The 22,142-nt window shown below is 36.6% G+C and overlaps 2 protein-coding genes across 6 annotated transcripts in view; both read right to left on the minus strand.

The window, feature by feature from the left end:
• Nucleotides 1-448, minus strand: part of Mcub (mitochondrial calcium uniporter dominant negative subunit beta) — a 110,996-nt gene extending 110,548 nt beyond the window's left edge. The window contains exon 1 of the mRNA XM_076864774.1: nt 251-448. Coding sequence (XP_076720889.1) covers nt 251-343 — 93 coding nt within the window. The 5' untranslated portion in view covers nt 344-448. The remainder of the gene's footprint in view (nt 1-250) is intronic.
• A 13,924-nt stretch (nt 449-14,372) lies between these two features.
• The window catches only part of Sec24b (SEC24 homolog B, COPII component), an 80,875-nt gene continuing 73,105 nt past the window's right edge, over nt 14,373-22,142 (minus strand). For all 5 annotated transcript variants that reach the window (XM_076864294.2, XM_076864293.2, XM_076864292.2 and 2 more), the window contains 6 exons: nt 21,311-21,486; nt 20,652-20,789; nt 19,412-19,516; nt 18,323-18,415; nt 15,496-15,599; nt 14,373-15,271 (listed from right to left, as the gene is read on the minus strand). In XM_076864294.2, the coding sequence (XP_076720409.1) occupies nt 15,157-15,271; nt 15,496-15,599; nt 18,323-18,415; nt 19,412-19,516; nt 20,652-20,789; nt 21,311-21,486 (731 nt within the window). In that variant the 3' untranslated portion in view covers nt 14,373-15,156. The remainder of the gene's footprint in view (nt 15,272-15,495; nt 15,600-18,322; nt 18,416-19,411; nt 19,517-20,651; nt 20,790-21,310; nt 21,487-22,142) is intronic.

Consider the following 22,142-nt stretch of genomic DNA (forward strand, 5'->3'; position numbering starts at 1 on the left):
AGCGTGATGTCCCCGCGTGCCACTCTGGCCTTTCTTACCCCCGGTCCCAGGGTGTGACCCCCGCCCTGGACGTCCGGACCAGCGTCGCCGGCCGGGCGACCACCTGTGGGCCTCCCCGCGCGTGGAGCCCGGGCCAGCACAACGCAGTGAACAGCCCCGCCGCTCCGCTTTCGCTCGAGCCAAAGTTGCGGGCCGGAAACTTTCCACCCACCTGCTCCGGGGCTTCCCGAGGCCGGGTACCTAGTCTTACCTGGGGCGTCGGTGTCGGTGGCCTCGTTCGAGCTCGGCCCGGGACTCCGGGGTTCGGCAGCAGCCGCCCCAGCCAGAGGCCCCTCGAGAGCATCCTCCTGCCCGGCGCCGGGAACTCTCGGCGTCAGCGGCGCATCCTCCCGCGCGGCGGGCTCCCAGCTGGCGCCCGCGGCTCCCCAGTCGGCCCCCGCGGCTCCCGGCCCCAGCCCGCTGTGGGCGCAGCACGCCCCGCGCCGCCCCGCCCCGCCTGGGGGGCGGAGTGCAGGGAGGGTGTGTCCCAGCTTCCACTTCTCGGTGGTGCGCACACCCCGCGCTAGGCTGTTTTCTTTCCTCCGACAAAAAAAGCGGGGGAGGGAATGCGAGGGCTGGAACGCGAGTGACAGTGAATCGTCCTGCGGGTCTTGGGTTTCGTAGAGCTTCTCACATCTTGAGAGCTGTGGGTTTCAAAACTCATGGCTAGTTCTGGGCACTTTGCGCCCGGACAGTAGTTTTCCTGTTCAACCCCGCGGGAGGGAGACGCGGGGTTGAGCGGCAGGCGCGTCGGGATCTGGAGCGGGCAGCTGGGTGGTGTTCTCTATGACCCAGCAGAGAGGACGAGGAGAGGGTTGCCAGGCTCCCCTAGTCAGTAGGCTGGAAGGCCGGTGCCCGAGCCCCTGGTGGCCTTGGCCCACTGGAGCGCGCGAAGCCTCATCTTTGCCAGAGTTGCATTCAGATTCTTTAGGGGAAATCTCCCCACAGGGGAACTGGCTTTCTTCCTCCTCCAGTCCTTTTTTTTTTTTTTTTTTTTTTTTTTTTTACTGTGGATTGTAGAGAGGGGCCCTTTACCACTGAGCTATTTTTTGAGACAGGGCCTCCATAAATTGCTCAGGTGGGCCTGGAACTTGAGATCCTCCTGCCTCAGCCTCCTGAGTCGCTGGGATTACAAGGGTGAGCCACTGCACTGGCTTTGGCTTCTATTTTGAAGTACCTTTTTAATTGAAGGAGCTACAAAACCGAAACTTAATTTTCCCAACAACCAGGAAATCTAATGTTTTGCCTCGAAGAGTTTATGCTCATAAAGTCAAACACAAGCCATTTAAGAATGACTTAAAACAAGCTTTCACACAGCTTACAATAGAGGACTGTTAAAAAAAATTATAGGATACTCAGTTTGAATTTTAGAAAAAAAAAATAACGTTATTGTATGTCCCAAATATCACATAGGTCACACTTATTCTTTAAAAAATGAAATATCTGGGATATAACTACACTGAATTATTTATCTGCAAGAGGCTTGAGTTAATGAACCAAAGATGGCAAACAGTGCAACAAATGGTGAATTACTCCTGATGATGCTTGTCTTTCTTAATTAAAAAAAAAAAAAAAGAACTAGGGCTTTGGAGATATAGCTCACTTGGTAGCGTGCTTGCCTTGCATGCACAAGGCCCTGGGTTCATAGCCCCAGCACCATCCAAAAAAAAAAAAAAAAGTTTCTATGATAGCAAAATATTTATCATGGAAGTGGAGGGAAACCTAAATAAACCATCTGTTCTTAGTTTCTGAACAAACCTTCTGGATGTCACCTGCTCTTATTTACTTTTAGTTGACTTTAGATAACATCTCTGACCTGTAGATCAGGATAACAGTTCATGCCTGAGTAAACCCTCTACTCAATTCCCCTGCTCCTACTTAACTTCCAATCACTTTTTCCTATGCCACAGCCCATAAATATCCCCTGGCGGATTGGAGACTGGTTTTCCAGTCTCCACATGACTAGCCACCTGGGGAATAAACTTCATTCCTTTCAGTGACTGGCTTGCTGCCTGGCAGACCAAAGGAGACTGGTTCAAGAACATCACAGGTAAAACTGACACGTTAAGTAGCATCTGTGGTTCAAAACACATCTGCATTGGGCAGGCAGTGACACGTTCAACATTAAGTTCACATGGGAAACTAAATTACTTTACCTGAGTCTTTTTTCTCTATAAATGAGTGCTCCAAATGAAAGAAAAGAGTTTTATTAGGAGGGAAGGTGAGAAATGGAGGACATGGCCATTTTGCAGCTCAAAATCTAGCCACTAAGGGAGGATCAGCAAAGTGCTGTGAGAGAACCTGGGGAGTCTGCAGACAAAAGAGGCTTATTTAAGGATGCCCTCTACAAAGCCGCCCAGCACACACAACACATTTCACCATAATGTATAGAACTCTTGGTGAAACAGAAAAATTACTCAATGTGGGATAGTTCTGAAATAATATATGCATATTACAGCCTTTTCACTTTTGTGTTATGGCGAGATTGCAATAAATCACTGAGTCAATCTTAAAGCAGGGGACGGAAACTTTATTTACCAGCTAGCGGTCCAGACCTACCGGCTGGCAGGCCAAGGGGCAGGCTGCAAGTCTACACCCTTTGACCCCCTCCCGGGGTTTGAGTACACCTTTTATACTATAAGTAAAGCATGTCGGTACATTAATCATAAATGGCTGTTGCTATGATTCGAGACCATAAACAAACATCATGGGATCTAAAATCACAAGCAGAAGGGGAAGTGGGTCAAAATGACACTAATTGAGTACAAGTTAAAAAATGGCTATTAACATATTCAAGAAAAATGGGAACCAAAAAGAGAACAATTTTATATTACATAAGAAGAACAGAAACATTTGCATTCCTAAGCAGGGTGTGCTAAGCAGGCACAGAATGGCAGAGATGGAGTTTTCTTGGGAGAAGCATTTTTTACATGACATGGAGTCTCAGGGCAAAATGGAGTCTGTTTGGTCATTGCCCATATAGCCTGGCCCATAACATTTGAATCTCTGACATTGCTTTTTTAAAAAAAGTTTCTTTAAATAGTTTTATTGAAGTATAATTTCCTCACTACAAATGTACAATCAAGTTACTTCTAGCAAATTTGCAATTATACAATAATCACCATAATCCAATTTAGAATATTTCCATCACCCCTGAAAGATTCCTTAGGTTCATCTACATTATGCCCAGACCACTTCCAGCCCCAGGTAACTAATCTACTTTCTCTCTAGATTAGCCTTTTCTGGATAGCTTATATAAAAACGAAATCACAATTTTCAATTTATTTATTTACTTATTTAGTATTGGGGATTGAACCCAGTAGTGCTTCACTATTGAGTTACATCCCAAGCCCTCTTAATTTTTTTAAGTTTTGAGACAGGGTTTTGCTAAATTACCCAAACTGGCCTCAAAATTGCAATACTCCTGTCTCAGGCTCCCAAGCCACTGGGCTTACAGGCATGCATCACTGTACCCAGCCTTTTTTTTTTTTTTTTAAAGTCCTTCCTATTTCTATTTCACATTTCTCATCAGTCTAAGAACTCCGATCACACTGCAGCACTTAACACAAGCACTTCCTGTCTTGGCATATTATTATCCTACCTCTCTGGTCCACAACTCCTGGGGATTTTCTCAGTCACACTGCTTTAAGTTTTCTTGTGATATGTCTTCTTTCTACTTAGCATGCTTTCATTTATTCATTGTTGTCTGAATCCCTAATTTGAATCAGGTACTGTGCTAGACACCATGACACAAAGATTAATAAAGCCTAGCACCTGCCTTTGCATGCATAATCTAGCTGGAAAGTTAGACAGGAGTGCAAATAAAGTGAATGTGAAAAGTGCTAGAGAGTAGGTAGATATTAAGTGCTATAGAAAACTCTGAAGTAATAAAATAGCATTCATTGAAAACTTAGCATTGAGAATTTACATGTCAGTACAGTTCATTTACTGTGACACTAATGAAACTTTCATTTCAGACCTCTGCTCTTGCCAACGCTCTTCCAAGGCAGTGAGGAGAGAGGGTCTATAGCAACATATTCACTTGGTTGTGTTTCTGTACTACTTCTAAAAAGTAAGGTATTCCAACTAGAATAGAATAGAAAAAACCACCATCACTTTCCTCTCTAAACCACCCTTCTGTCACACAAACCCCCATTAGGAAGTCCTCCCAAAATTAACTATACTAAGAATTGACACATTACTAATTATGAGTCGTTGGCTATGACCATTGTCCAGAGTCAGCAAAAAGTAAGGTGGGTTTAGTTTGGGTATAGTGGAATGCTTTTAGGTGACTCACAGTCTTTTAAAAATTTTTTTAAAGTTATTGCTAACTTAGGAATGGCTTCCATGAATACTTCTATTACCTATTGGGTCAACTTAGTATTGTGACAAAAAGTGTAGGGCCAAGGATTGTGTTGTAACATGAATGTGTCCTACAGTGGTAGGTGGCCAGATAGAGACAGTTCATGAAAAAGAAATGAACTAATCTGTGGAATATCTTCTAGATATTAAAATTCACATATCATGTGCTAAAAGTATTCTCAAATTTAAGAACAATTATAAGAAATGACACATTACTAACTGTGAATTGTAAAGTTAAGGGATACTTTCTAAACTTCAATAATATAAAGCAAAACAATTGATAGAGAAATTATTATGGAATTTTCTATTCTCTCTATAGAAATTATTATGGAATTGTTGTCATATAAAAAGGAAGTTAAAATAGCCCAAAAAGTATTCCAGTGATGTGTAGGGGCAAGTAATTGATAAAAATGTTTTATCTTTCTGGATTTTGAGCTTCAAAAATTTATTTATGATGTATTTTCTTACTCTTAATATTTACCATGTCAATTTTTCAGACCATTGGCCCAAAGCCTCATCTTTACCAGAGAGTTGCCGTTCACTATGTGGTGGCTCAAACTTGGATTTTTAGGTGAAAGCTCTTCACAGGGGAACTGTGGAAGGTACCCCAAATTATATAAGATTCAGGCTCCACAAAACCTGGTTCTGCCTCCCCAGCTCAGGCACAAGCTTTTTATCTGCATTACCTTGCTTAGTCATTACAAAAACATTATGGGTTAAGAATTATTATTATTTATAATATCCTCATTGCATATGAAAAAAATTCAAGTTTAATAGATTAAATAATTTGTGCTAAGGTCATATAGCCAGAATTCAAGTCTGAAATTACATGACTTTTAACCCCACGATTTTAACCTTGACCTTAGACTTCCTATGTCTTTTGGCATCATCTGACCATCATCTTCCCATAGCCTTAGGATTAGGGTGAGGTCAAGTGGTGAATCACCAATGTGCGGGGTCAAGTTCTATATTTATTTAAAACTTTGACATTTTGTGCATCATGGAATTTTTGCATTATTTTCTGTTTTTACAAATATTTCTTTAAAATATTATGTTCCTAAGGACTGAAATTATTTTGGTACTCCATCACACTACTTCCAAGGCTGTGTCCTTAGCTAGGGTTTCTACATTTAGATCAGGACTTTAACTTCTAATAAAAGTAGTCCCCAGATTTCATCCATCTACTTTCATTTAACCTTCCTTCACAGATGCTATTCACTTATGTCCTCAAATGACCTTCAAAATGCAGATTATCTGATGGGTAATGATGGGTAATGACATTAGATCTCTGAAGGTTGGCATGTTTGCTTGCCCTGGCAGAGGGGGTCTAACTTCAGTCCAGGAGGATGGAAAGCTTTTAAACAAGTTTTGTATTAATATCACCTGGTCTTATTTGTAAAATCATCTGAAATGAACATCCGCTCAAGCGTCCTCTGCAGATGCAAGCAGCACTGAATTTACAATCTTCTTGCCTCAACTTCCTGAGCCACTGGGATTACAGGTATGTGCCACTGCACCCAGCCCTAATCATTTCTTAATTAAGTTAAAACTCCAAAATTAACTACAAAAAGAGGCCCTAAATAGATTAATAGTCCTAGACTGAAACAGTGGTCAATGATCTATCTGGAAAAAGAACCAAAGCCCAGAAGCTTAATGGGCTAGTTCAACTCAAACTTCAAGAATAGGGAAGACCAAAATTTTTGCTATTTTATACAAACTGTTCCAGAGCATCAAAACAGAAGTAAAACAACCCAACTTATTTAATAAAACTAGCGTAATAAAAAAGCAAGTAAGCACTAGCATAACCAAAATAATCAAGTAAGAACTATAAAAGCAAACTGTAGGCCCGAATTATTTCTTCAAGTAGATAAACAGATCCTAAATAAAATATTAGTAAAGAGAACTCAGTACTACAGTAAAAATTGAAGTAAGGATTAATCTAAACTGTCAGCGTCAATTCTCAAATTTCAGGGCAGTGAAGCTTCTATTAACCCAAACATCTTCCACCTAAATTATGCCTAGGGGGAGGAATTTATTCATATACTGCTCATGGCTTCCACCTTTGCCTCCTTCAGCTACCCACAGTAGGATGACTGGACCCATCCGAAGGTCAGATCACATGACAACTCTGCTTAAAGCCCTTCAAAGGCTTTGCATCTTTCACAGCAAAAGCCCAAAGACATCACCATAGCCTGAGAGCCCTGTAATGGGTGCACCAATTCCTCCTTCCTGCCTCCAGCCCTTTTGCTGCATTCTCTTCCCAGAATTTAACATAACATGCATTTCTTTCTAATCTGTCTTCCCCAACTAGAATGTAAGGTGCAGACACAAGGGACCTACTCTGTTGTGTTCAATGGTCCATCACTACACCTAACAATGCGTGACGTGCAGTAGGCTCTCAAATATTTGATAAATGAATGAAGAATAATAAACTTGAACATCTAAGTTAAAACTGCAGCCACATTAAAGAATAATACAAACATACACACTTATGGTTGTAAGTACATGGTGGGTAGCCAGATACTGTTCCAGTCTCTGATGGTAGAGGGCTAAATAAAAAAAAAGATGAGTTTCTTGCCTACCAGACTATAGTGGCAAAGATGAACAGTGAGCAAACAAGTGGAATAAATTTATAATAGGAAAAGTAAAATGGCCTTTGGGAACATCTAGCAAGGATAAATCAAATAGGCGAGGGGTGAGGGAAGGGCTGAGTCAGTACACACTAATAACTGAAGGAAGAAAGAAGCAAGCCAAATAAAAAGGTGAAGAGGTGTTCCTAGCAGCAGGAATAGCATGTTCAAAGCTTCAGAGGCATAAAAGTTCATAACTCTCTACTAATGAAGACATAAAACCAGGTATAAAGTTTGGAACAGCTTTCTTTTTGGTTGATTTGTTTTTAAAAAAACCTGATAACAAACACAACACAACTGTGGCTCACAGGTGAGCACTGAGGTTTAAAGTCTGATGATATATGGATATAATGGCCTAAGATAACTTGTTCACATCTATATATCCACAGACGTATATAATGTCTGTTATATAGATGTTATATCTGAATGCCTGAAGCAAAACTAAATGTGGTTAATAAATTGATCATGAGAAATAGGGAGTTAAGATAGCAGTAGTCAGCATAAAACAACATTTGTTTCTCAATGTTAAGTGGGGAAGAATTTCAGCGAAGGTAGAAACTGTAGTTGATATGAGGGCAAAGAGCAGGCTCAACAAGGGAGGATTTTTTTTGAGTGGGGGCTACTGGAAATTGAACTCAGGGATGCTTAACTACTGAGCAACATCCCCAGCCTCTTTATGTTTTATTTAGAGACAGGGTCTTGCTAAGTTGGTATGGCCTCCCTAAATTGCTGAGGCTGGCTTTGAACTCATGATCCTCCACATTTTTTCCATATAATTTTCATGAACTCTTTATCAAGAGATTATTATTATCTCCAGTAGGCATAAGAGGTCTCAGAGAAATTTAAGACTTGCCCCAAGAGACAAAATCTAAGAGAGGGACTATAATTCACATTTTGTTCAGTTTGGCTACCAAACCTGTATTCTGTCAGTCTAACATACTATAACAGGTACAAAGATATAATTGATTTTTTTTTACTGTCAAATTTATTTCCATAATCTCTCAGATTATGTTCCATTTTCTATCCAGCATGGTATAAAATGTTGGCTGATGTTCTTTACCTGGTGGAAGATGCAAAATTTAATTTCTGAAAAGTCTGAATCATCAATTATTCATTCTTTCATTGGGTTGCTATATTCCATTAATTTTCAGTATCGAACATAGAAATAATAAGAAGCACTCTAGAAAATCTTCTAGGTTCTAGAACTAATCCTCCCTGCCCCATTATATGGACACAAATTGATTCCCCTTCATAATCGACATTACTCTTCTGGATGTTGATATAAGGAGCCCCAAATGAACCAATACTAGTTCTAACTCGTGGGGACATTGTGTCTGTTTGGGAACCAGGACTCTAAGATTCTGTGAAAGGGTTAAGGAGAAATGTTCTTACTTCCAAATTTTGATTCTCAGACCTGTCTTGTAGCTATAGAACAAAGTGGCTGATTCAAGGCATATGCTGCATTCTGTAAGCTAGTACCCCGAATGTCTCCAGGACTGAATCTTCAGGACATTCTACCAGGCTAGTTGTTTGGGGGATAGCAGGTTGTAGGAAGACTAGTGTACATTCCCTATCACAGTTCTTGTGATATGAACTGAGTTCTTTGATCAAAAGCAATGTTGGGGAGTCTTCGGCAATGATGAAGGCATTGTGTAAGCCCAAAGATGGTGGTGTTGGCAGAAACATTGCAGGCAGAGCAGGCAAATCCACATCCAGACTACGTGTCTATTACATTGAAGAAAAATTGCTCCATGATCAAAGGAGTGCAACATAATCAGCATGCTATCAGGTGCCTCCCTGTTTTCCCCAAGGGAAGGACTGCATCTGCCATATTGGGGAATGGTGATTTGATGCACCTCAGATTAGAAGCCTTACAGGCTATTTGGTAATGAGTTAGATAGAGCAGCCCACTGAAATGGAGTATATGTAATTCCCTAGATCCCAAAAAGCCGCCAAGCATTATGTCTGTGCAGCAACTTATCTTCCATATTGGAGGGGATCTAGCAAACCTCCAGAAATTTCAGAGGTGATAACCCCCTGAATTTTCACAGGATTTATCTTCCATCGCCCGGCACTATTCCCACACTATTGGTATTTCTTTATATTTCTATTTAGTGTAAAATAGTAACACTCTCATCCAAGAGATAATCTTTACCTTTGTCTGCAGGTCTTTAACTCATTTTCTAAATTGGAATTATTTAATAATGGTTTGGCATTTATTTAATTCCTAGCATGAGCTAGACATGGTGGGAACTAAGATAAAGAGCACAGTTTCTATGAGAATTTCACTTATAACACAATGATAGGGGATATAGGGGAGATAAGCTGAAGGTGTTATGGATACACACAGGAGGGGTATCTATCCCAGATGGGGATCAGAAAAGGCTGCCAGGAGGGAGCAATGCTTAGGCCATATTGTGAAGGAAAGGGGGGCTCAGTGCAGGAAGCTGGGAAGGAGTCCAGAAGGCTTTCTGAGGGTGCAACACGTGTGAAGCCTGAAGTGAATGAAGGCAGCACCCGTGATGCAACTGGCCTTCTTTTCCTTATAAAGTTATCCTGGATCCCAACCATTCCAATTCTCATTTCTTCTCAGATTATGACCCAAGTTACTGCCATAAACTCTATAAAAGACAATTTAGGTTCACTACATAGGGGGAGCGGAGAGAAACTTTGAGACCACTTGTTGCTTGTGAACAGAGTACCTGGGGTCTTAGTTATTAAATAGCTCAGCTTCAAGGTTTGATCTTTCTTTAAACATCCCAGTCATCAATTTCTCTCTATGTATTTTAGTTATTTCTGACCCTGTAAATAATTATTTATCAGTTTTTGATAATGGAAGACAGGCTAGAGACTGTACTTTTTCTCCCATTAAAATCTCACAGGTTCTAATTGGAAGCAATTGTAACAGGCATTTTCTGTTACTATGCAAGTCATAAATCTAAGTTCTAAAGGAGAAGAACTTGGAAGAAATTGAATACAGAGAAAAATCCATTAAAAAAGCCTTTTGTTAAAAATGGGGGAAATGTGATAAAAATGAGGAAGAGTCCTTTTAACTGGTATAGCATTTCTCAACTTTCCCAAGGGTCACTGTGAAAAGATCTGGTTATAAAAAATGTAAAAGGCTAATAAAATTATCTAGTAAATAAATAAGATTCAATAAATGTGTTCTTGCTCTGTATTCTATCTTGGGATGAGAACTTGGAGACGTAGGAAGTGGGCTAATATGCTAAAAAAGGATCCAAATGGACTGGGTAAGGGTATGGCTCAATGGTAGAGTTATTGCCTAGTATGCTCAAAGCCCTGAGTTTGATCCCCAGAATTTCAATAAATAAATAAACAAACGAAGATATGAGATACAATCCCTCCCACTAAAGCAGGTTGCTGTGTAATAAAAACTGAGAGGAACATATAAAAATTGCTTATTGTTTATTTTTTAAAAAGAACTGAAACACATGGCTTAATATTATAAAACTATATGCTATTAACTTTAAAAGAATCCAGTATTACACTACACAAGCCTTAATACTATTTATAAGTTACTTAAAGTAGCACATGTTCACTGGCTACATCATCAATACAGTGTTAAAAGCAAAGTAAAAGGTATGTAGATTATGCATATTTGTTTTAGGAATGAGTATAATTACTTAATTTCTACTGAGAATATTTAAAATCTTGCGAGAGAAAACTAGAAAAATATACTGTAAAATATGTATATATACATCATCACACATTAATCAAATTATCTATAACAGTCTAAATAGATTCCAAGTTAACATGTACCCCAAAAGCAAAAAGAGCAGCAAAACCCATGAGATCCCAATAATGATGACACACTCAAAAGAAAATGCCTGAGTGTGATACAAGGTGGTTTCTGTCAGTTATCTTGTAAACCATCTGTGAAACAGGATCTGTATATGTACTTTTGGGCACTCTTGTAAAATTATAAACTTTGTATGTACAGTTAACAAGCAGAGTCCTTAGTAAACTCTAATGGTAAATACTGATTTTCATTTTTGGATACAAATTTTCATGATCTTTAGTAACTCACTTAGTGGGTTACTAGTAATTAATACTCATTGGTCTAAAAACAATGAAAATCTACAAAGCTGTACATTATTGTTCAATAATTGAAACTAAAAAGAAAAGAAAAGAAAAAAAAAGTCTTTCATTTTTGTAACAGCTCATGTTCCATTAAAGGCAACGAAGTAACAATTTCTGAGTCTCCTGATGATGGTTACCTTCCCCACTCAAGCCATCTACACATACATCCCCTGCCTACTTCTCATACACATCAAAAGGCAGGCAGGAAGATACAGATCATGTCTCTGAATTCAGACCAAAGAGGAAATTAATTATCAAATGTCTTCCTACCATTTTATTTTTCAGGTATTTTTTGCATGTTCCAAACCAAGCTTGAGTGTTGCTTTTATTTTTCCCCTTGAATTCTCTTTTCTTTCAGTAATTTGTGATCCTATCTGGATAATTTCTGCAGGGTTCTCTTCAACTTTGTATGAGTTTTCCTCTCTTCAGAAATATTTTTGGAGGAAAACACTTTGAAAAGGAGGGCTCATGGTTTCCTTAACGTAACACTTTGCTCAGCTGTGCATTTCCTGACTTCATGAGTTTCCTGCAATAGAGTCGTATCCATAATAGCCATCAAATAGTACTTACTACATACACATAATACATAGAAACTCTTGTAAAATACAGTATGTATATATGGTCAAGCCATTTCCCAGGTGTTGAATATCAGATTTGGGGAGGAAATTCTGTTTTCATTCCCAGCACCAACACTCAGAAAGAACCAGTTTTAAATAGTGTCAACTAATTGAAAAGAGGACTCCTGGCAAGCATATCCTTTCCTCTCACCCAATATTTGTATGGCTCATGAAGCAACTGACCTAGACACTTATCCCATTAAGGGGTAATAGGAATAGCTTATCATTTTTCTTCAGGATTGATTGATTTAATCATGTCTATACCCTGGTTGTCAGTCTCTACATGTTGACTGAAACCTGACTGTCCTCTCGGGACACTATTCCTTGCAAACCTTTCAAAGAGTGGCTATTTTTTTTTTTAATTTTTTCTTAGTTATAGATGGACACAATGCCTTTACTTATATTTAGGTGGTGGTGAGGATTGAACTTAGTTCCTCACACATGCTAGGAAAGCACTCTACCACTGAGCTACAACTCTAGCTTTAGGAGTGGCTATTTTTGATCCCAAATCTCAAGAAGGTATCTCTTTGTTGCTTGTTTGTAGGCTTCTGGATTATTCTTGCTCCTTTTTCTCCCTAGGTCCTTCATGCTTATGCTATCCTGCCACATCATATGCCTTGCCACTCCTTAGTACAATCATTACAGTCCCCATATCACCACTACTTCTGACATTTTGGGGCACAATTGTAATAATCAAATAGAGAATTCATTTAAAACCCTTGTCTCCATGTCTGCCCTCTTCCCTCTTCCCTTCTAGTTATCTTTAAGAGCATCTCAATACTCACTCCCATGGACATTCTCTAGATCTTATTGCCAATATTTAACCTTCCCCTGCAATCTCAATTCCAAGTGGCCCATATCTGACTACTATTTTTTTTTCTTTACAGCTTATTCATTCTGTTATCCGTACTCTAATAACTTTTTGACCTCAGCAGAACCTCCAAACCACTGGGCTCACTGATTTTTCTCTATTACCTATTTTCTCTAGTTTGTGTTCCTTTAAGCTACTCTCTTTCTCAAAGCCCTGGCTTGTTTCTTATACCAACCCTGATTAAATCCAACTTTCCACCAAGCACTGAATGTAGCTGAAGGGAAGAGACACGCAATGTTCAAGTTCATCCCAGGATGGGCCTGCAGTATTGTCTGACAATCCTACTGAACACCACTAGTCAATATCTCACTATTATTACAGACTAATTCATGAAATCACTAACATTCCTATTTATTTGCTAATAACTCTGCAGTGTCTTTCACAGAGAAAATGGGAGTAATCTGAAGACAACTTCCACATTCACCTGCCATAAAGTCCTCCTTCTTAACCTCATCTTCCAAATATTCACAGGGCTTGAGGTCTTTGCTCCGCTCTTTTCATAAGGGACTTCTGTTACTGTGAAAAATTGTATTCTCAATCCCCTTACCCAGATTTATTTTTCTTCACAATATTCATTGCACTTGACAAATTATATAGAATTTTTTCTCTCTCAGCCTTCCACATTCCAGCACCAGAGCATTAGCATCATGGAAGTAAGGATTCTGTTTTGTGCCTGGAATGGTATCTGACAAGTATTAAGTGCTTTTAAATTATTCAATGAATGACAGAATATCCAAAGGCAAAATATTTGTTTTTCTTAAGTAGAAATACTGTAGTTTTTGTTGTAATATAAAAGCATTATTTGTCCTTGGGGGTACTGCAGTTTCTACTGCAGTTTAATAAGATTCTTTCTGGAGACAGCATGGTATGGGGACAAGTACAGTCCTGAGGTGGGGTGGGGGTGGGGGGGCGTATCACTGGGTGGGGAGAATACTTGGCATTTATTGTTGCCTCTGTCACTCTTTAGTATGTTATATCATTTAGGATGAGTCATTTAACTGCACATTTCCATTAGGGAATGTAAGAGTACTTTTATTTTTATCTACAGCAAAGGGATACACAAAACCAGTAAAGATCACTCACCAAAACACGAGTGCCTTTTTTCCTTTCAAAGTTCATCAGAGGGATGTTTGCAGTGAACAAAATAAAATTCTGTTCTTTAAGCTAATGGACCATTAACAGTTTTCTCATAAATAAGCTGAAGTAGATCAGAAATTTCTTCTTTTTACCAGGTGCTGGAGATTAAACCCAGGGCCTTACACATATTAGGCAAGCATTCTACCACTAAGATACATCCCTAGCTCAAGAAATTTCTTAATCCGAGTAAAATCACTCTCTAAGTTCCAGACAGTAATCAAGTCAATTAAATAAAAAGGACAGTCATGTTATTAAAATTTTTTTATAAATATGCATGAAAAAATGCTTAATTAAAATGACAAAGACAATTTGAGATTTATACTTTGTAATTGAATGTATTTTGGAAGTAGCACCATTTGTTTTTAAGAATACAAACAAAAAGTTAGTACTTGGAAATGTCCACAAAGTAATGAAAATTTATTGATTCACATGTATTCCTAATTGAAAAGCAGTATTGCTGCATTTCCCCCAATAATTAAATTTAGTATATCCTAGATGTTAAAACAAAAACAAAAACAGAAACAGCACACATCAAAACAAAAATAAAAGCAAAAACCCCCACAAAAAACAAAAAACAAAAACAAACAAACAAAAAACAAAAAACCACCAAACCAATTGTCAAGCAAAATACTTTTAATTAGTAGGCTGATCATAAATAAATCCACATAAAAGATTTAACAGAATTACAAAGAGTTTGTGTTTCTGTGGACTCAATTCATAATATGCATTAGTCAACCTCATTCTCCAACTGTGACAAAAAGAGCTGTCATCCAACAATGCAGCACAGTTTAAGCAATTCATATTCTGTAGTTACATTTTTACATTTTCTTTACAAATGTAACATTTATGTACATTATATATATATATATATATATATATTTTCTATAGTTTGTGTACTGAAACTCTATTGTCTTTACAGGGAAAATGTTGAATTCATTTAATGAGTACGAATCATTCCTTGTTAAAAAGTAATTCATATAAACAAATAACACGGTACCACTGCCTTTTGGCATCTCTTGTCAGAGTTCAAGTCCAGAAATGTTATATTAATTATAAGAAAAAAAAATTCATCTAATTTTACATTATGACATTCCACACAGCTACGTAAATTTGCCAGCTTGCAATGAAGAGAGCACTGAACTGCTGCACTACTGGAAATGTGTAGAAACCAATTCAAAATATACTTGTTGAAACAGCATCATCATTACCATTAATTTAGGCTGAAGAAAATCTGTCAAGTTCCTTCTTCCCATTTACGTTTTGCCAAAACCTCAGAGGGCTGTGCATTGTCTCTTATAACAACAAATGCTTTCACTTCAAATTTCCTATGTGCTTCTGTGACAGATTATGCTTTACCTCAGTTATGGATCTTTTTCTTCTTATTCAATTTTATTCTCCTTCACTTACATATTTGCTGCTGTACATGAAGCAAAAATTCATAGTAAGAGAATGCAGCTTCTGTCCGGTCTTCAATCAAATGTTGAAAAAATTCTGTTTTGGCAGGACTCTCATCTCTGACAGAGAGAAAAAAGCATTTATCTAAAAATATATAATATAAAAGAATAATTATATATTTAAGGAAGCACTAATACATGAGGACTTTTTGGAAATGTTATTAATCAGGTAACAACACTCTACCACTAGAATATATTTTTATATTAAAGCTGCGTTAAGGACAAGTAATTTCAAAGGTCACACTGGAAAAGACAGCTTCTTAATAAATTATAAAAGTACTTACTTTACCACATGAAGGACTGCACTTAACGGTCTGCCATCTTTAAGCCAAGTTATAAAGGATCTGGTCCGTTCTGATGAAAGTGTGTCTAGCTCTGGAAGATGTGTCTGGTAAAAGAAATATCATTAGGAAATTATTTCCTTTCTCATAGACTTTAGCAGTATTAGAATTAAATCATGATTTCCACTACCACTAACCTAAACTACCTATAGTCTTATCTCCAGTCCAATAATAGCAGCCACATAGATGAAATTTAAATTGCTGAAAAATCTGGTTATATTTTTCTGGATAAGTTAAAAAATGACACTTTAACCTGAATAACCAGATAAGTCTATATATAAAGCATAATTGGTATGACACTATAGATGTGACTCTGCACCATGTACAGCCAGAAGAATGAGAAGTTGTGCTCCATTTGTGTACAATGTGTCAAAATGCACTCTGTCATGTAAAACTAATTAGAACAAATTAAAAAAAAAAAAAACACAATTGGTATGTGAATAGTAGTATGTTGCACTGTTTCTTCTAATGAAAACATTCAAATGAAGGGACTTCCACTAAGTTCCAAATTCCTTTAATGATTTTTACACACACACACACACAGATTTTTCTTTTACAAAGCCAACTTAATAATATTTAATAAAATTTAAATAGAAAAGTTAGATTAATTAAATTTGTAATGTCAAAATTAAAAAAGTAAAAAAAATTCCACTTTGATGTAAAAATTTCCAGATATTTTCTAAGTGTTTATAGCTACTATTACTACAAATGGATCATATTGTGCATTCTAGTCTCTTCAGATTTTTTGTTTTTGTAATTTTTTCTAGTTGTAGATGGACACAATAACTTTGTTTATTTTTATGTGGTGCTGAGGATCAAACGCAGGGCCTCACACATGTTAGGCAAGCGCTTTACCTCTGAACTATGGCCCCAGCCCAGATTATTCTTTCATAAATACGTAGATATTCTTTAATAAATACATAGATATTACTTATTTAATGAAACAGAATGTGTGTACATACACATATTTCTATAAATACATCTATGGGATATATTTTTAGGAGTAAAGTAATTTACTGTGTCATACAGTATGTGATTTTAATTTTAACAGATAATTTTACAGGCAATAGTGCATGCCTGTAATTCCAGCGGCTGGGGAAGCTGAGACAGGAGGATCGTGAGTTCAAAGCCAGCCTCAGCAATGCTAAGCAACTCAGTGAGACCCTATCTCTAAATAAAATACAAAATAGGGCTGGGGATGTGGCTCCCTGGTCCAGTGCCCCTGAGTTCAATCCTCAGTACCAAAACTAAAAAACAGAACAAAACAAAAAAACAGATATTGTCAAATGGCTCTCCAATAAGGTTTAAAAATCTTTTGTCGATGTGGTAAAAGAAATGCTGTTATTATTTTATTTTGTTTTTCTTAATTACAATGAGGTTGAATGTTGTTTCATATGATCATTACAATAATGTTTCCCCCTCTGAGAATTGTTTGTTCAAATCTTTTACCCATTTTTCTTTTCTTTTTTTTTTTTTTTTGGTGGGAGTGGGAATCATTTCTTAAGCACTTTTCATACTAGAGAAGTTAGCCCTGTTTAGTCTTGAGTTATAGATAATCATACAATTTTATTGTCTTTTGGCTTTACTTTTAAATTACCAAATAGAAACTTCTTATTAATCTTTCAGATCACTGGCTTACAAAGGCCTTGTCCATTTTAACATTATTCAGTGGTCTCAAGATTATTTTTGCAATATTCCATTTTTTCCACAGTAGTTTTAAATGCAATCTTACCACATTTTCATGAATGAGATCCATTTCTCATCCACTACACTATGTTCCACTAATGTGCTTATTGTGCCAGTATGACAGTGTTTAAATAACTACAGCTTGAGAATAAGGCTTCCCATTTATTTAGTAGCATTTTTATTTTTCATGGTTCCTTTTCTGCTGACATTATTATTCCTTTTCAAATATTTCCTAACTATCCTCACTTGCTGAATCTCAGAAATGAGTCTGAGATTAACTTGTCAAAATAAACAAATAAAATCAATAAACAGTGGATTGTGACAACTATTACCATGAATTTATGTTAATCTGAGCAAAAATGACACATACATATATATAACATCCAAGAATAAGGTAGACCTTCCTTTTAGTTAATTACATAAACATGACGAAGGTAATTAAAATTAATACATAGAATTGCTTTCAGCATCACATTTCCTTGGTATTTGTTAACATATATATTCAGTAAAGACCTACTTAAAAATATTTGTTTATTACTAGCAAAATAACTTAAAGTTTAAATGTGTTGGGAAATAGTGTGGCAGTTCTTCATAAAGTTAAACCTGAAAGTTATCAGATAACCCAGCAATTTCACTCTTAGATATATAACCGAGAGCACAGAAAACATGTTCACACACAAAAAATGTGCACAAACATTCATGGTAGGGCTATTCACAAAAGCCCCCAAACAGAAACAACCAAAATGGCCAACAATTGATATTTTTTCAGTCATAAGAAAGAATTAGGTATTAATTTAATACACGTCAGCACACGGATGGATCTTGAATATGTAAAAGAAGTAAAAGAAACCAAACACAAAAAACCATCTATTATGTGATTCTACTTCTTTAAAATATTCAAACCAGGGAAATCCACAAATGGAAAAGAGATTCATAGTTGCCTGGGGAGAAGGGGAATGGAGAATAAAAAGTTAAAATTGGGGGGGGGGAGACAAGGGGGACTCGGGGGGTGTTGATGGAAATGTTCCAAAATAACAGAAAAAAAATTTAAAAGTTAAAAACAAAAAGTTACCCACTCACTGACCATTTTCTGTGGTATCGATGCAAAATTAGGATACCCAAGCACATCCTCAATGAAGTTATTGTCACAGCCTTTTCCAATCCAAATGTAAAAAACCTTAAAACAAAAAAAAAGCAAAATATTAAAACTCCCTAACAGTTTAAAATCCATCATAGTTAATTCTCTCAAAACTATGGTGTATTAGAGGTCAAATATACGATCTTAAATACAGTAGAAACAGACATAAAAGATAGAAATCTGTAATTGGCACATTGAAAATCTATATCCAAGAATAGGAACCTAGTTCTTATCTCCTTTGCCTAAATTTTAAGATTTCTCAAAAAATATATTTTACTTTCTTCCTCACTTATTTCCCTGGGAGGAATGTAACATTTTAATCAGGATAACTTATTATGAATATTTCCATCCACTATTTCAATTACTATCTCTGTATTTCAACCCCAGAATTTTCCCCCTCTTCGGTGGGTATCCAAATCCTTTTCTTGCTCGTAAGATACCATTTTGAAGCTTCACTGACCATTCTACATCCTTTAGCATTACCACTGTATGGTTACCTCTGCTGGACTCTTTTTTTTTTTTTTTAATATTTATTTTTTAATTGTAGTTGGATACAATACCTTTATTTCACTTATTTATTTTTATGTGGTGCTGAGGACCGAACTCGGGGTCACACATGTGAGAGACGAGTTCTCTACCGCTGGGCCACAACCCCAGCTCCTCTGCTGGACTCTTAATCATTAACAGGATTTCTGATAACGGATGTAAGTTGAACTAGATAAATTCTTGAGTTCCTTTGAATTTTATGATTCTTATAGTAAAGTCCTTGAAAACAAGAATTCATCTCTCTACTCTTCTTTACTAAGTACACATAATCCATGATAATAAAACTTATTAATCTATGATAATAATATAATGTCCAACTCGAAAGATCTAAAGTAAATTGACTTCTTGTCTCAGTCAACAATTTATTATATCATATCTCCCGATCTCCCTTTCACTGCTTGCTCTGTGATAACAGAACTAGACCCTGGTAAAAGTTTCCCCCTTTACCAGTAGAAACAGTGAGAAGTTTTGTAAGTAAAAGATGCTTACAGAGCCACAGTCCATAAGGAAAGCACCTTCTCTTGTAAGCTTCTCTGCAGACAATTTTTGAAGAGGTGGCTGAGGTACCACCCTGTCATTAACATGTATGGCACCCTGAAAAGAAAAGGAAGAATGTGAATGAGTTAATAATATTATCAACAAAGTGTGGGAACTAATGGCCACAAACTCTATAGGAAATACTAAAATATGACACTTGAGAATTTTTTTTTAAATTTTTTTTTGTCTTTGGGTTATCAGGGATTGAACTCAGGGGCACTCAACCATTGAGCCACATCCCTAGCCCTATTTTGTATTTTTTTTTTTTAGAAGCAGGGTCTCGTTTAGTTGCTTAGCCTTTCTCTAAATTGCTGAGGCTGGCTTTGAACTCACGATCTTCCTGCCTTCGCCTCACAAGCCGCTGGGATTACAGATGTCCACCACCGACCATGCTAGGGCCCACTTGAGAATTTTTTAGGATGCAAAAATATTGATCATACCAATACCACTTTGGCTACAGAATTAACACACCCCAATGTATTCAAATTTAAAAAGTAAAAACGTAAAATAAATAAAATGATCTGTCCTGTTTACTCTCCTTTTGGGGTCAAGATGTATTAATAGTACGGTTGTTGACAGGACTGCACAGCAAACTACTTCTTTACATTTGCTTAGTAACATAGTATTATTTTAGGATGAATACTAATTCCAAAGACTATAGTTTCAACACAAGGAAGAAGAAAGAGTCTACACATTTCCATATTAAAATTATTGTTGGATACTAGATTTAGTTTACTACATAATCAATACTACAATCTGATCATATCAGAAACTGCCAATGTCTACAATATATAAATAGAAATATCCATTATATAACTTTGCTTTGTAATAATAAGTTATTTCCTATACTTTTGAAAACTCCATATACACATCTGAGAGTCATATTCAGGTCCACAGCTAGTGTCCCTTATTTAATGTATTATTATTTTTTTTAAAGACTTTTTTTTAAGTTGTAGATGGGCATAATACCTTTATTTTATTTATTTATTTTGTGCTGAAGACCAAACCCAGTGCTTCATGCATGTGAGACAAGAGCTCTACCACTGAGCCACAACCCCATCCCTTAATGTATTATTACCATAGGAAAAAAAAGAAATGGAAGAAACTGCAATAATATATTATCATCTTAGCAATAAAATAGACTCTCAAATATACTCAAATTTACCAATTTCAAATGCACTAAGATGCATACCTCATCTGTCAATCTGTCTATCCTATATAGGTTGGGATGAATCATTTTCATTAGATGAACAAGAGGCTGAGACTTTATCTGACACATGGCATACACACGATCATCCAGGCGTGTGCTTGTACCCGTTCTAAATGCTTTCTACAAGAAAAAAGACAGGTTTTTAAGGAAAACATAAAGGTAGTGGACAGATACTAAAGAAAAATATACTACGAACAATGGAAGAAGTATGTTTTCAAATCAGACAGCTCTGATACTTAATAGGTATGTAAATGAATTACTTAGCTTCTCTTTCCTATACTGTCATCGTGTGAGGGTTAAAAAAATGATGTGTACACCGCACCTATTACAATGACTGAGTCAATGGAAAGATGTTCAATAAATATTAGATCCTTTCCTAAGAGTTGGCTATGACCACTTCATTCTTCAAACTATTCACATATATTAAAGAAAGAGCATATGGTTTCACAAGAGTCATAATGTATTTGTCTGCCTTCATTTTCCATTGATTTTTCCCCTATTTTTTTCGAAACACTTCCAATGCTCAAGTACATCACCCTCTAAGTATTAAAAGATTATAATCACCTAGACTTCATCTATTTACATATGTATCTGAGAATTTTTTAAAACTTCATTAAATACAACAACATATACAGAGCTACCTGTTTGAGAAGGGCTAAAACATAGAGAGGAAACAACTTGAGGGAGCCAGGTGCTATCAATGCAGAGTGCTGCAAATTTGAGACAGTAGAGCCATAGGCAGACAGTGAATCCACTACAGCATTCACTAAGGCATCTCTTGCATCTGACAGACTTGATGAAACTGATCGATCCACAGCTATAAAGCAACCCAAAAGAAAAGGTGTTTAATCATTAGATTCCATTAGTTTCCAAGAAACACTACAAAAGATAAAGTATTTATGCATTATTTAAGAAACAAACAAAATGCATTTCATCTGTTTTCTCATTTTAAGCATCTCCTCATTACACATTTTTTCTGAATTAAAACCTGAGTAAATCTGATAATCAGAACAAGTCTAGATACTTTTAGACTGTGTTTCAATCTTTTAAATCTAAAAACACTTAAACATTATTGATATTAGAGAACATATGTTCCTTTTAAGATGTTTCCATTACTCAAATGGAAAGCACATCTTAAAAACAGCATTTTTTTTCTCTATACAACCAATACAAATTTCATACTGTAAGTCATCCCTAGTGATCTCTGCAAAACATTTCAGGTCAACCAATTAAAAAAAAAAGAGGGCCAACTGAATTTGGGTTTTCATATAGATATTAAAGAGACAAATATCAATGTGAAACTTTTTCTTCTAAGAACATATTTTATTAAAATAATCTATTAAAATAAAATAATCTAAAAATGTGCCCAAATACTTAAAAAACATAAAATACAATGAAAAGCAATCAATTATGGTATAAATAATTAAAAATCTACATGTAAAATGACTCTTTAAAAATTGTGATCCCAGGGAT

The sequence above is a fragment of the Callospermophilus lateralis genome, chromosome 8 (assembly GCF_048772815.1).
Source record: "Callospermophilus lateralis isolate mCalLat2 chromosome 8, mCalLat2.hap1, whole genome shotgun sequence".
Taxonomy (NCBI): domain Eukaryota; kingdom Metazoa; phylum Chordata; class Mammalia; order Rodentia; family Sciuridae; genus Callospermophilus; species Callospermophilus lateralis.